This window comes from Hippocampus guttulatus, chromosome 10 (genome assembly GCF_054856545.1).
Source record: "Hippocampus guttulatus isolate MCC_2025c chromosome 10, RoL_Hgut_1.0, whole genome shotgun sequence".
In the NCBI taxonomy this organism is placed as follows: Eukaryota; Metazoa; Chordata; class Actinopteri; order Syngnathiformes; family Syngnathidae; genus Hippocampus; species Hippocampus guttulatus.
The window spans coordinates 11,305,196-11,320,543 of NC_141270.1; the positions used below are offsets into that span (position 1 = coordinate 11,305,196).

General features: G+C 41.2%; 2 protein-coding genes across 8 annotated transcripts; both read right to left on the reverse strand.

The window, feature by feature from the left end:
* Positions 1-605: 605 nt before the first annotated feature.
* On the reverse strand, positions 606-5,573 carry gtf2a1l (general transcription factor IIA, 1-like). 3 transcript variants are annotated; one of them, XM_086121600.1, is made up of 10 exons: positions 5,482-5,573; positions 4,909-5,010; positions 4,712-4,835; positions 4,542-4,591; positions 4,154-4,247; positions 3,337-3,614; positions 3,061-3,219; positions 2,142-2,378; positions 1,497-1,586; positions 606-1,413 (listed from the first exon to the last, which is right to left on the reverse strand). In XM_086121600.1, the coding sequence occupies exons 1-10, from the start codon at positions 5,506-5,508 to the stop codon at positions 1,306-1,308; spliced, it is 1,269 nt and encodes a 422-aa protein (XP_085977726.1). In that variant the 5' UTR covers positions 5,509-5,573; the 3' UTR covers positions 606-1,305. The 3 variants fall into 3 exon arrangements, with proteins under 3 accessions (XP_085977726.1, XP_085977724.1, XP_085977725.1); XM_086121598.1 differs by having other exon boundaries at positions 3,061-3,614; XM_086121599.1 differs by lacking the exon at positions 4,909-5,010 and having other exon boundaries at positions 3,061-3,614; positions 5,482-5,545.
* Positions 5,574-6,855: 1,282 nt separating this feature from the next.
* ston1 (stonin 1) lies at positions 6,856-15,023 on the reverse strand. Of its 5 annotated transcripts, none has more exons than XM_086121593.1 (6): positions 14,865-15,023; positions 13,202-13,322; positions 10,000-11,909; positions 9,183-9,350; positions 8,735-8,937; positions 6,856-8,068 (listed from the first exon to the last, which is right to left on the reverse strand). In XM_086121593.1, exons 3-6 carry the CDS (start codon positions 11,846-11,848, stop codon positions 8,003-8,005), a joined length of 2,286 nt encoding a protein of 761 aa, XP_085977719.1. In that variant the 5' UTR covers positions 11,849-11,909; positions 13,202-13,322; positions 14,865-15,023; the 3' UTR covers positions 6,856-8,002. The 5 variants fall into 5 exon arrangements, with proteins under 5 accessions (XP_085977719.1, XP_085977720.1, XP_085977718.1 ...); XM_086121594.1 differs by having other exon boundaries at positions 14,873-15,013; XM_086121592.1 differs by lacking the exon at positions 13,202-13,322 and having other exon boundaries at positions 14,865-15,020.
* Positions 15,024-15,348: the final 325 nt, after the last annotated feature.

The window sequence follows — 15,348 nt, forward strand, 5'->3', positions numbered from 1 at the left end:
ACAATCTACAGTAATTAATCCGCAACATTCTTGGTCATGAAATAGGAAAGAAAAAGTAATAAAATAATTCTTTGTAGTGCTGATATTGGAGGACTACTGCATGGCTGAACTTATGTCGCGAAAAACATCTATTCCTGGTTTTATGGTTCTATCCTTGCTAGATTGAATGATAGTTTGACAATTTCAATTGAATATTTTGAGGGACATCACAAATTGAATCCCAAAACGCTTTTGGAGTGTTCTACTCTAAAATGTACATACTGTATTGTGTAACATGTATACTGCATTTCACCATTTCTTTCTGGTAACATTTTTGTGCTTGCTTTCACCGTTAAACGGCATCGTAATGTGATAGATGTTTATTTTATAATGGAATTGTCCAAGCTTAATATATTCTCATATCCATTCATAGTTTATTCAATTCACATTCATGCAGCCCTTAGGGGTTTGTAGACGGTTTAGAATGCAATACATATATAAAAGAAAATGTTTTTGATTTAAAAAAAAGAAAACAGCGGGGGGAGGGGAGCGGGTAATCATTCCTCAGTGGAGACTGTCAAAGTCAGGCAGCCTCAAGCTGCTCTTTTTGCAAACTGAACAGCATCAATAAATGTGCAGGGAATGTACTACACTGACTGCATCGACCTTTACTAAACAGCCTGCAGTTTGTTGCATTGTCCAACACTTGCCACAGACTGTGATAAAAAGTGAGGCGTATTGTATGCAAGATGTACCGTCAACGTGCCATATGTATGAACATATTGGAAATACTTTTCTCAAAGTAAATCTTCAAAAGACAAGATGCACAAGATCAGGACCAACACACTAGAAGGATGAAGCCATCCAATCCCAGCTCATTTTTTAAGAGAAAGCCATCATGACATCATGATAACTAAAAGTCCCATTGTTAAGGTTTATTCATTAACATGGTAAATGCATTTGAGGGAAAAACAAAACAAGGAATACACATTGGTAATCCAAAACAGGTGTACACTTTAAACCAAAGCATGTTTTGCTTCAATATAACTTTTTCTTCACACAAAATACATAACATAAATTCACACATTGTGAAATCAAATTGCATTTACAACCAAACAAGTCATTTTATGTGTTGAGTCTATAAAATAGAAGTATCTATTTTAGCATCATTTCCTGGGTATCAATTTCCATTTTTTCGCCCCCTCCATCATAAATTAGCAGTCCTTGTGTCTCGCTCCCAAAATCAACAGGGATAAGCTGCCCTGACCTGCCACAAACCGAATGAGGACAAGTAGAACAGAAGGCGGTTGGATAAGAAACAGTGCATTACCATTCTGCTTCCCCAATAGCTTTAGAGAACACGTAATCCCTGCCACCATAAGACATGACTCCATCTTTCAAATGGAACTTCCAGCGGTTCTTACTACGGTGAATCTACAAACCGATGGAGAACCAAAACATTGCAATGTTCAGAATCAAAGCTCAGAATTTTCATTTGCTGAAAGACGTGTACGTACTTTGTCATACTGGCAAACAATGACGTTCTCCGAGTCAAAGAGATCTGGGATGTCTTGCTCAAACACATCGTCACCGGAATTCAATGGATCCTGTTGAACACAAAGTGTGACTTTCAAATGAACAATTTCATGAACCATCTCGTTTATTATTTTTTAATTCATTCACTGACCACAGGATTAGATACACCTGCACACTAATAAATTCCCAAATAAAAATTTGGTCAAAAATACCATGTATCAAGATAATATGCTTTGTTTTGATGGAGATTTAAGAATTGGAGCAGTACGTTTGTAAGATTTAATTTGCATTGGTTTAGTGATTGAAAGTGGGAAAATACATCTGCAACTTCATCAGGAAAATTATATTAAATATCATGTTTTTTCTCCTCAGTACACGTACCACCTTTTGACAAAAAAAAAATTGTGGACATTGGTTGTGTACTTTTAGCATTATCTTGTTTACTAGCTCAAGTGTATTTTTTTTCTGCACCAGTTTATCATGATACAAAATGGGGAAAAAAACTATTCAGCGATATACAGCATTTGTTTCATGAGGTATGGTAGCAGGCGAATTAGGAAGCTACAGTGCATCCCCTGCAAACTACAGCTGGCAGGAGGATAATGCTTCGAAAATAGAATCCATACCTCATCTTCCACTTGATCAAGCTCCTCAGCCTCTTCACTGTCACTACCGGAGGAGCTGCTGTTCCCATCACTGCTCACCCCTCCTTCCTGCAGAGCCTTGAGGGCCTCTGCATTGATCATACCCAGGAAATCATTCTCCTCCAGTGGCACGTCGTCCTCTTCCAAATCCGAATTGTCTGCCGCACCATCTAGCTGGACAATGTCTGACAGCGCATTGTAGTTGTAGTCCAGGTCCAGCTTGCAGAAAACAGATATGATGGTCAATAAGAAAAGATTTAGGGAAAATTCAGATGGAACATTAACCAAAAAATAAAGTTGGCGATGTTGAGGAAAAAGGATATTGCTAAGTGACAAGTGTTCCAATGATGTTAACCTTGTTTATCTGTAGATCCTAAAAAATATCGGGCCCCCAAACTTACTAAAATAGTGGATCAGTATGACATTACAATACAGTATACCAGGAATTCCCAATCACTGTGCCATGAGAGATTTTATCCAATTTCACTCCATGTGTCCAAAAATGATCTACTACTACAGTACTAATAATGTACCTTTGACCCTCGTGAGGATAAGCGGCTTGGATAATAGATGTTCATCTATGGAGGCTGGCAATGTTTTGTGACAGGCAGAACAATTAACTGCTCCTTCACTAGGTGGCAGAAGGGTCAACCTCTGTGTCCATGTTGAAGGACATTTACATTCTGTCACGTTTGGAGCCGACATGTGATTTTTCGAATGTAAAACTTGTCTTTGCTCAACAAAGGTTGGGAAACACCGTCATATATAACAAACTATGAATTCCAAACTAATGAAGATGAATGAATCTGTTACTCAAAAAGTGTGTGCCTGCTTCTTGTTCAATAAAATGTGTTCCGACTCTCGACCGTAACCCTAATCTAATCTGCTCGATTGAAATTACCCCAAGAACAGATTGAGGCTGGTCGTAACATTTGGCGTGAGCCAAGTTTCTCGCTCTTGCCGCTTTTTCTCGCTCTTTTTCAATGACCACTTTGAGGATGTCGTCAATGTCGCTGCTCTTAAACTGAGGGGTGTCCGTCAAAACCTCCTCACTGCCAATCTGGAAATAAAACAGGTGACAGACGGAAGCGCATTTGACACTGAAGTCCAGAGGCTCTGGATTCAACGCTCTCTCTTGACTACTCCGCACAGATTCTGGCTCTGGAGACACAGATACCTCAAATTGTGGGTACTCAGGTATTGGGTCTTGCTGGGGAAGGCTGCTCTCCTGACTGAGGAGTGAAAAAGAATCAAGCGGCGGCAACGAGTCGACTGGGGTCGGCACAGGAACTGGCGATGTTTCGCGAGGAAGTCTTTCAGTAGGTTGTGATGAAGCCGGTGGAGGAACAGGAGGCTCTATTCTCTCAGTGACCGTATGCGGAGGTTGTGATAATGTTTGTTGAACTGCTGGAGTCTGGGTGACTACAACAGGAACGTTGACCTTGTAAAGTTGACCTTTGAGTAACAAAAAGAGACAAGTCAGACCAAACAGCTCATCAGAAATGAACACAATCTGTTCCAGGTTGCTGGCTGCCCCATTTGTTTCGATTTTACTTTTTTTTTTCATAACACTGGCATAAATCTGTCCAATCCAATCATTACACCTTTGCAAACTAACGTTTTAGGTAGAATTTTAAACATACAAGTGTTAAAAAAAAAAGTTCAATCGCTGTATACTAAAGTTACAGTATGTAAGAAACAATTCATAAAAATAAATAGACACGGTTTGGGAAGTTGTTTAGCTACGACCTATTTAGCTTGATTGTCAGTAAAAAAAACGTATCAAAATGAAACTTAAGACAACATTTTGCACATATTCATGTTCATATTTAAAATGGCATTTTTGTCTTATATCTGGAAGTGTGTGATTCCATGTGTAATGTATATAGTTTGCCAGCTCCTGTATTAAAAACCTAGTGTAAATTTTGGGTGAACTTTGGGGATATTCATCTGTACATTTGAAGCGTAGGATATTATAGAGAAACATCACATACCAGTAGCTGTTTGTAGAGTGACTCCAGCAGGTATCTGCACAGGGTAAGATAAGCCAGCAGGAAGTGAAAAGGTAGCAAGCGTCTCAGAGTTGTTCTGCAATTAAATGTTCATTCCAGTTTATTGTAAATACACAGAAAAGGAGATCATTATAGTACATTCATTGGCTGTTCGGCCAGAACTTTTTGCAGTCAATAAATATACACTCAAAGTCTTATGAGCAATACAGTGTAGAAATGAATGGTTGTGCTAATCACAATTTAGGCAACTGGAATCACAGGCAGCACAATATAACAGATTTGCTCTAGCTCGTAATATTCATTGTCCATCAATTCTGGAATTATGGTACCCATATAATGTTGAGTTCTCTATTAAAAATTATATACTTGCCTGGACAGGGAAACTGTGAATATTCTGACTTGCGGGGATCACGACAGGAGCTATACGTCATAAGAAAATAGCCAATACAACAGAATTCACATCTCCGCATCAAAGTTTTGACTTCATCTGGTATATTTTAATGATAACTAAGAAACAAAGACTCAACATCTGTATGCTACCTGCGTGTTCTGCATCATTGTGGCTGTAGTTGGGCGGAAGCTGCAGCACAAAGTTTGGAGAGTCGCTGTTGTTCTTCCTGAAGTCGTCCATAGCTTTGGACTCCATCATCTTTGTCTCCCAAAGCTGCACAGTAGAAGACGCAGAGATTCACTGATTTGTCAAAGACAGGTCAAATCTGACTGCATTGAAAACATACATGTCGTAAATCATCCAGGACGCAGTCTTCAAGGCCCTCGTCCAAGAACAGCTCCCTCATATTCTCAATCACATCGTCAATTATTGACAAATAGAGCTTGGCCTGCAATCATTTACCAGAAAAATCGAAGAAATAAGACAGGCCTAATTGTCACTAGTGAGAATGTGTAATTCGTCGTTTTAAAATCAATTCATAGGTCTGAGTCTCAAAAGTAACAAAGCTAGTTTGGACTCATCATAAACCTGAACTTCAGATTAATATGATGAGTCCACATTGGCTGCGTTAGTGGTATTACGTGTTATGCTTCAAGGTTGATTTGTTTGCAGCAGAGGATTTAAAAGACCCCCCTTGCAATTAAGATTAAGTATGCCCGTTACTCATTCTTCGAGGCCATAATACATTACAGGCTAAAGTACTTTAAATTTTCTCTTATTTTGGCAGAAAACCACCGAAAAGAAAATTAAATGAATGCCTGTGGAAAGCATGCTTTAGATACTAAATTTACATGACAACTCCATTTTTACAACTGCTTTTGGTCATACTGAAAATTTTGCTGGAGAATGCAGCTCTTACCACCACTGGACCTGAGTTGGTCAGCATGCTTGAAGGCAAATAAATAGTAGCCGCAGCGCACTTCCATCAGAATTAATGCACTGCGCAGACGCTCGCTCCCAGGTGATCGTAATCAGCCCGAAAAGACGAGCGGTGATTGGAACTGAGTTGGCTTGAAGATCCCGTCCTCTATTTTTTGCTTTCACTTCATATACCACCGTAGAAATTGACTAGGCTGTATAAAATTTGCCCCTTCCCCTAATAAAAATCATCCATTCATCTGATCCCGCAGATGTTATGTGTTGTGTTTATTTATTTTACTTTATGTTAACTGTTTTGTTAAGTGCTTTGTTACAGCTGCCGCTGTTGTGAAAGCGCTATATAAATCAGCATGTATTGTATTGTATCCCTCCTGGGTTTAAATTAGCGCGCCTCACTTAATTGTGAGGGTTCAAATCTTAATTTAGGCCACTATGTGCAGTTTGCATGTTCTCACCGTGCCTGTGTGGGTTTCCGCCAAGTATTCAAGTGTTTTCCCACGTTCCAAGATGTACGCTAGGTTAATCTGTGGATTGTGAATGGTTGTTTTTTTATATGGCTTTGCACTGCAATTGGCTGGCGGCCAGACCAGGATCGACCGTCTCTGCTTGCTAAAATTCAGGTAGAATACCCTATTAAGGTCAAGCAATATAACAATATCGAAAATAGATGGATGGGGTAGATTTTACGGAATCAACATTTCAGTACTATTAATGCACTGTGCTTTCTAATGCATTACTGTATTTCATTTGTGTCAAAGACAGCTTCTCTATGAGGTGTCAAACCCCACAAAATAATGACTTATTCAACAACTTGTTACAGCACACATGGTTCATTTTGAAGCTTATTTTGTGTTTCAACTTTTGTTTTGTGTCAACTGGAACTTTGTGAGACTCCCACTGAGGGATTTTCTTATCTCAGGGAGCCATTCAAGGCTTTGCCAGTAGGTCACTGAAAGGCGGCGTGGTGCCGCTTGTCACAAACACCAAAACCAGGAAACACTGTGTCCTTAAGATATTATTATCACGCAGAGTGTGTGCACAAGATGTATCACTTGCAGAGCACACAACCAAGTTCTTTGTGAAACTAAGGTTGGGCAAAAGCAATATAGAATGTGGAGCTCTCCGTTTTGCTTCACAGGTCCAAAGAGTAGAAGGCAACATTTTGTTGACAATAATGAAACGTCCATCCATTTTCCGATCCGCTTTATCCTCACAAGGGTCGCGGGGGCGTGCTGGAGCCTATCCCAGCTGTCTTCGGGCAGTAGGCAGGGGACAGCCTGAACTGGTTGCCAGTCAATCGCAGATAATAAAACGTGTGCACATGAATGAATAGACAGGTATAAAGACACAAAAGAACCACTCATCGTGAAGGTTTATTTCTCATTTTACTTTGGTAGGATAGGATTTTGGTACCACATATTGGTTATCAGTCTTCATTGAAGCCCTTTGAGTTCACTGTGACCAGGCTGAATAGTCAAATAATAAGCAAATGATTTGATTCGATGAAAACACATTCCTCCAGAATTGAAACTTGATAAAGACTTAAAGGCTGAGGATGCAGAAGGTAAGCAGCACAAGGGATGAGATGGGTTTAATGCAGAAAAAAATCTGTACATTATTGGAAAAAACAAAAAACAAAAAAATAACTCTTGACAGTAAGTTAAATAGCTATGCACAATTTAAGCCCATGAGTGGAAGTCTTGGGTTTTTGCAGCAGCAGCAGCAGTTGAACGCAAAGACATATGGTGTATAATTGAAAACACTATTTGCCAATTGCTTGTGTCAACACACGTTCACTGTGTAATCATTTGACAGATTTTAAGACCAATCTAAAGAAATGTCCAACATTTTATTCATCAATGCCGCTAAAATGCATTTGAGTTCAATCGAACTACAGTAGTCCAAATTACAAAAAGTAGGTGGTTGTGTTATTGTGGTTATGTCACTCTTCCACAAGGGGTTTAAATTGACATACATTTTGATTGTTCAGTGCGATGTCAAGCATTTGCCATATTTTAGTGCAAGTTAATTTGCTTACTTGTCAGCTGAACAACGTGGAATGAATGAGATGCTTTGAGGAGGGACCATGTCTTTAAATACCATTATTAACACGAACCAGAATGAATTCAAGTGTGCGACACGAGGCCTAATTGCAAACCCGATGGAAATCTACTTATCCCAAACAGCGAACACTGCTCATTAATACTAATCTAAGCCTGCTCATTTATTTAGGCTGCAAATGAATCTGAAGGGCAGTGCAGATGACACATACGCAGGCCTACATTTCGTTCTCATACATTTGTTATTTTACTTTTAACCATTACATATAAAGTGCACGTGTTAGGATAATTATGCATACAGTCTTAAAGGACTGAACCTTCATGGGCAATACTGGTAATACCAAGCAATGCGAAATTTAGACGACTATGACAAAATAGTATGCAGAAAGTCCCTTGTCACCCATTTCAGTTTTTTTTTTTTTTTTGGAGTTTCTGTGAACATCACTGTGTCATACAACTGGATTCCTTCTTCGACTCTGTTTCAATCCATTTCTTCTCCACTTCCACCTGAAAAAAAAAACGTAATTAGACCCTCTGAGCAATTAATGTTCTAAAGGCAAGGCAAGGCAGCCTTTTTTAAGAGTGCTTTCATACACAAGCTAACTCAATGTGCTCTAAATCAGGGGTCCCCAACTGCCGGGCCGCGGACCGCACTGGTCCGCGGGTCATTTGGTGCCGGGCCACACAGAAAGAATAAATAACTTACATTCCTTACGTTTTATTCATTTCGGAATCTGAAAGATGTTTTATTTTGAAAAATTACCAGACTCTCTGTTATATCAGTATACAGTATGTCACTCTTGACACAGTTGAATGCACGCTTCTCGGTCACGTGATAGGTTACCGCATAAAAAAACGTCTTTGAAAAGTTTTTTCTCCCACCCATCTATTACCATCCAAAAGGCAATGTACGAACTAGTCCATGACATAATAAAAGGTTGGGGACCACTGATCTAGGCTATATGGACTTAAATATTGGTACGCCTAGCAATTACACCCACAGCAACCACAAATGAAAAATAATTTCGTGGAGCTTCATTAAGGGAAAAGGTTAAAATATTGGAAGCAAAATAAAGATTCAGCAAAAACAAATGGGTGTGACCTTGGTTTATTAATTGAGAGGTGCAAACATTTGTCCATATGATTCACGCTGCTGCTATTGAAGCATCTTACCTGACAATGATAGCGTGTCCAGCTGGTCACATGTTTCAGTGGCTGGATGTCATTGACCGTGCCCAGTGACTTGACTGTAGTCTGTGACACGACGGCGCCCATAATCTCACATTCCATTGTGATAAAAGGATACCAGTCGCTTGGGATTTCCTGATCAGATCCCAGCTCGAGTTTGCAAGAGAATGAATGAGGGTGGTCGATTGCTGCAGGGAAACAAACAAGGTCAGGGATCCACTCCTTCTATAAAACGGCAAATATATTGTCGCTTTCAAATGAAAACATGCACTGTAACTCAAAATTTGGAGTTTTCTGTTTTCATCCAAAATGAGACAAATATACAGTATATATACTGTATATATTTCTCGAGTTTCTCGTGAGAAACTCGAGAAATACCAAGGGCTCAGAAAGGAGCTGGAGAGAGCCTGGAAGGTAAAGGTGACAGTCGTGCCTGTGGTGGTCGGAGCACTCGGGGCAGTGACCCGCAAACTAGATGAGTGGTTGCAACAGATCCCGGGAACAACATCGGACATCTCAGTCCAGAAATGTGCAGTGCTGGGAACAGCAAGGATACTGCGCAGAACCCTCAAGCTTCCTGGCCTCTGGTAGAGGACCCGAGCTGAATGAGGGACGGACACCACCCGAGAGGGGTGAGACGAGGATTTTATTTATTTTTTTCTACACATCAAATGTTTCATCCAAACTTCCGAAAAAAGTAAGTGTATGTGTATAATTTAGAATGAAAAGTTAATAGAGTATACAGTGGAGTAGACCATGTGGTCAGTTACTCTGGGATTTTTGCTATTCGCGGGATGGCCTTGTCCATATACCCTACAAAAAGAGAACCTTCGCATTTAACTGAAATATGTTGTTTAAAAAAAAAAATCAAAAAGCACTGATAAAACATACAATATAAATAGTTTAACGTATTTCTATCTGTTAATACTGTACGTGAATCCACAGGTCCTGAACCACGGTCTACTGTGAATAATAATGATTATTATTTGCAATTTGACAATTTGTGGGGTTTTTTGTGTTGTTTGAGGCCGCCTGGAAAAACTAGAGCCACCCACCCACCTCAATTAGAACAGACCTCCAGAGAAATAGAAGTACTAGTTACTGTATTGCCATCGCATTTATGGGCCATTGTGGACGCACAACCCATATTAGTGTTTCCAATCAACAATTTGACTGTAGTGTGTTGAAATTAATTATTTCACTTGGTGGATGCATGGCTTAGTGAAAATTGTCTGTGGTACGTGTGTTACCTGTGTTCTTTGCTGGGAGCCTGTCAATCTTCCACACGACAGCAGAATAGACATTCTCATACTTGACGCTGCCAACTGACACCTGCATAACAGGCTGAGACTGTGCAGTGCTGAAGGATCCCAAACAGGCATTTCTGTTCATACGGGCCTTCAATGATCTCTGGCGTAGCAAGGCCGCTGTTTGTGTCACTTTGATCCAGTTACCTGGCACCGGCACTCGCACTTCTACATTCTCACACAGTGGATTCGTGTCCGATACCCCCATGGTGGAGAGGAATGTTCCCGACATATTAAGAAAGGCCTGTAGCTCAACATAAGCCCCTTGAACTGTGACCACAGATTTTATCGAGAAAGGCATTTCTGTGCAACCCAAAAACATCGTCTTGTACCGCATCAGCTCCACCCTACAAGCATCAGGGGGGCAGAACTTTATCAGTCTAGACATCTGAAACTCTGTCTCATTTACACACTTGTGGAAGGAACAGTCTGTGATCTCCATCCAGAGCTCATTGCCATCTTCAGATCCATAGCTTGCATTTGAACGAGACAGGCCTAAGTCGTTTAGGGCAAGAAAGCAATCGCCGACTCCATTCAGGAAAGCGAGACAATGAATCTGAGTGAAGGCAGTCCGCTCCATGACTCCTCCAAATGTATCTTGTTGTACCCAGATGTGGTCGGTGATCTGCAGCGACAGCTCCTGCTCCTCGTAATTACGCCTGGGCTGATGGAGCATAGGCAGCTTAAAGATTTCCTCTTCCATGGAGACCACCAGGTCTTCCATGTCTTTGTGTACAGTGGAGCCAAACTTGAGCAGTTGTTCGACTTCTGCTTCATGATTCACCTCCAGCTTGGGGTGGTAGCGTTTCTTTTCAGTATATGTGAAATGTTCAACTTTCACTGTGAGGACTTTGCGGGGTTCACTATAATTTTCTACCTTGAGGTCCGAGAGCCGACACTGAGGCAGTAGCTGGAACTCTTTGAATGGCTTCTCAAGCCCTTTCTCATAGTACATTTGCAGCACACCTCCGGGCAACAAGCGGAGGTAGATCGGTCCCCATTGTCTTGAGGACATGCGATTCTTTTTTTCGGGAATCCTGAGCATCACAGGCCAACCATCTCTTCTGTGGCTACGAAACAACCCCCGCGGGCCAAACTGAGAGGGTCCCTCGCTTACAACTTCACCTTTCGAACTGAGTCGCCTCTCGTGTCTTTCTGTCTTTCCGCTGTTGTCCGATTCTGCTCGAAGGCCTTCAATTTTGTTGCAAATGAACAAGGTGTTCTGGAGGTGATCAGGTGGAGGCTCGCTGCCATCTTTGGTCCGTATAAAGAAACGTGGTAGACTGTGGTCGGGTTCAGAGTCTGAGGAGGAACTGCCTGCATCAATGCTGTGTCCAGAGCTGTCCCAGAAAGGGTTCAAGTGTCCAGAGTTCCCCTGGAAAGTGGTGAAGGGGTTCTGTCCATTTGAATTTAGTCTCAGGGGTTCTGGTGCAGGAGATGGAAGAGAAGTAGGAGATGAGCTGGTGAAGCTCTGGAAGAAGTTGCTTTCCTCCCTGGAGTTCGAGCGAAATGGAGACGTTACTCTTGAAACGCCACTCATGGGGGTGAGAAGCGGCGTGTGACTCGAAACACATGAACCTCCACTGACACTTGATTGGCTTTGAGGAGATTCCAGTGAGCTGTTGAAGCTCCAGGAAGTGTCTCTGATAGGAGGATGCACTAATTTGAGACCATTGGGGCGTGGTAGTGCCGCTTTGATACACCCTGGTGACTGTCTGGGTTTCTGTGGGGAGGAAAGTACTGCGTTGTCATCTTCAAATGTAACCCAGTTTGAGTGATTGGTGGAACACATCGCGGATGGCCCTTCAAAGCAAAAGCTCTGGCTTTATTTTGCTGGGCAGAGAAATTCTTATCTGCAAGAAAGGAAATTAAAGGAAAGAATTAGAAAATCACATACGAGATTGAATGGATATCATGAAGTATCTTGAACAGATTTACAAGCAAGCGCAAATTCAAGTACATGTATTGAAATGACATGCAGGATACAAATCTGAATGTACTGTATTTGCACACGTGGAAGCATCAAATGACATCAAAGGGATTTTGTGACATGAACCAAGTCAAGTCTGGGGTACTCTCAGTAGCGTACAGTGATATTTTGGCAGTGAGGTGACAAGTGATGCATGTCAGGTTGCCTTGGTGCACTCTAACCTTGCTATTAAAATAAAGCAAGGCAAAGTAAGAGCTTTGCATTAAGATGAGTCCATTGTGGTCTTTCGGTTTGAATGTAGATGTGCAAGAAGATATGCACTTTGCCGTTATCAAACTTGGGAAAACGACATAGGAATGAACAACATGGACAATAAACAACTGTTTCTTCCAGATTACATCCCAGTGTCTTCTGCCCCTGGAAACCACAAATGCCTCAATTCCATTTGAAGGAAACCAGTGTGTAAAGCTGCCCCCGTGACCCAACCTGGATAAGCGGAAGAAAATGCATGCATGGATGGATGGATGGATGGATGGATGGACAGAATGCAAATGAATTTAGCTATAAACAAACCAGGCAGTCAACAAAAAAACACGGGTTTTTCTATGAGTGCATCCCTTCCTGTATACCTCAATGTTTCTCTAGGCAGAATTTTTGCTCACGAATCAGAATAAGAAGTGAGAAGCTGCAAATTTTTTTGAGAACAAAAGAAAAAAATTCCATACATTCCTTTGGGACAAACAGCCATGCACACAGGAAATGGCAATGTGCTCACATTTGTCTGGACATACAACAAGTACTGCCTAAAAGCAAGATCGGCTTGGAAAAACACACCCACAATGTGATGAACCTATGACAAACAACGTTACAGATAAAACGCAAAGTATTTCTGAGTCATATCAGCCATACCAACAAGCTAAAACACATAACAGACAGATAGCCAGACATACCCAAGCGAGTCAAGCAGGTTGTAAATGGCACCACTCTGTTTTTTAAATGAAGCCACCCCATTTTTGATATCACAGTCATCAAAGGTGGTTTGTAAAAACTAAGAGCATCATGTGCTGATGGCTGAACAATTCCAACATGCTCAATCATGTGGCAAGTTAAACTAAGCCTTTGAAAATATGATGAGTTCAAATAAGTGGAACAGTAATTCAATGATAAAAACAACCAAAAAAAAAGCTTGGGAAAGAACAACCAAATTAGACTTGCATTTGATGGATGTTGATGTAACCACAGTCACTGTTATCAAGTGCACAGCGGAGAACGTGATGATGACCCATTTCCAGAAGCAAAGTGTCGACTCATCAGTCAGCGAGCAGAAGAGAAACTGCTGCTCAGCACACACAGAAGACACAACATGCAACAAGCATCACTAGTTAGCCGTTACTAAGGCACTTTCATTCCTGTGGTCCACATCTCTTTCCCACCCGCTTAATAAAACAAACAGTGGAAAAATAACACCTCGAGGATGGCAGTCATTTAAACGTTAAAAGTTTAGAAGAGCGGTATAAAAACAATTCTGCCTTTGCAATGCAACCGCATAGGTGTGTCAGGCCCAAATTTGGTGGTGCTGAAGCACACCTAAATAAATCAAAGCACCAAATTTTATATATGTCCTTTTTTAACAAGCTAGAGATGTCTTCAACGTGCAGTACTTAGTAGAAAATCAATACTTTAACAACAAAAATACAGTCTCAAAAATTGTTTGGTCCACCCCTTCACTCTCACCTCTTCACCAATGAGCTCCAGGCAGGTATGGAGTCTTCCAGTCATATGAAGTAGTGTGAGTGAGTAGGATTACCCGCCTTAAATATGGATACAGTACGTAACACATTTCTTAATTTCTACCACTCAAAATCAACATGTTATTAAGATTACCAGACCTATTTTTTGCAGAATTAATCATAAACGACTGTTTATGTTGTTCGATAGAAGCTAGATGACATTCTTTCTAGCTAGGAAACATTACAGGTAGTCAAACAGTACCGCTGTCTTTACTGAATTCCAATGAGTGAAGCACACTTTTGAATGATGAACTGACTGGATGCCCCTTATATTGAAACTCCTAATGTGTGTGGGTGTGGGTGTGGGTGTGGGTGTGCGTGTGTGTGTGTGTGTGTGTGTGTGTGTGTGTGTGTGTGTGTGTGTGTGTGTGTGTGTGTGTGTGTGTGTGCTAAAACGTTGATGCCCCCCTTGTCGGATGTGCTTTCGGGCCAAAGCACCCCTAAACCTCTGCTTCTAGAATCGTCCCTGCACTATAGTCATGCCTTTATGAATGCCGCAGTCAGAGAACTACATCAGCCATATAGTGCATTGGCCAACCACTATGTTAATTAAGTTGACTTGGCATGTTAAACTAAAGAATTAACAATGACCACTGTAATTCCATTGTGCAGGTGTACCTATTGTTGTGACCACATAATGTGTTTACGTTTTGAAGTTTGACAAACGAGCTGAGGGTCCGCAATGTCGTGCTCTTTAGATTGGATAGAGCAACATTAAATGTCGGGACAGACATGAAAATACAGGACAATGTACAGACTTCCCCTTCCCGGTAAATCCAAGCCGCTGAGACCCACGACTCCGACGCCAGGGCTCCGTGTCCCGAACACGCAGGCCGCTCTCCGGGTTCGCTGCATAAGTGCCTTTGTTTGAACTTAGTCAACTATACAATGTTTTCAGTCACACACGTTTCAACATCAGACAACACCGACTCAAAACACTACGTAGCTACGACTGACAACTATCATCGCAAAAACATTAGCCCAACTTTTACAAAAAACGGACTTTTCCGTGCACTGCAACGTCGCACCAACTATCAAAACTCCAATGAAAACAGCCACGAATGTGTCTGAAGGCGAGACAAACTTACAAACTCACAAACGTAGTTCACCCGTTGAGGTCATCACTTAAGTTTGATGAACGCTGATGTCGGCAGGACGGTTGATTCTCTTCAAAATGGCAGAGAGTGAATCCCGGGAGTGTTAACACTTGACGGTCCTCCGACAGGACACTGCAGGAAGGAACAGCCGCGCTGCGTTCAGGAATATGGGAAAGGACACACCTCAATTTCTCTTCATCATATTTGAACCGTTACGACGGAAATCGAACTGAGTTGAAAATGATTTAACTCTTCATAGCATGTCCCTCATGATATTATTACATATACGCAACAAATTGATTAATAGCACCAGATTTTCAAATAGTGAAGACACTGTTTTTTTAGAAAATATTTTCTCACGAAACATGAAGTAGAGCGTATTTGTAAAACATGTAAATGTATTTGCTTTAGCAGGCCACATACTGTACATTGGCAGCCTTTAGTTTGACACAAGTGCTATATGTACATACCTGTC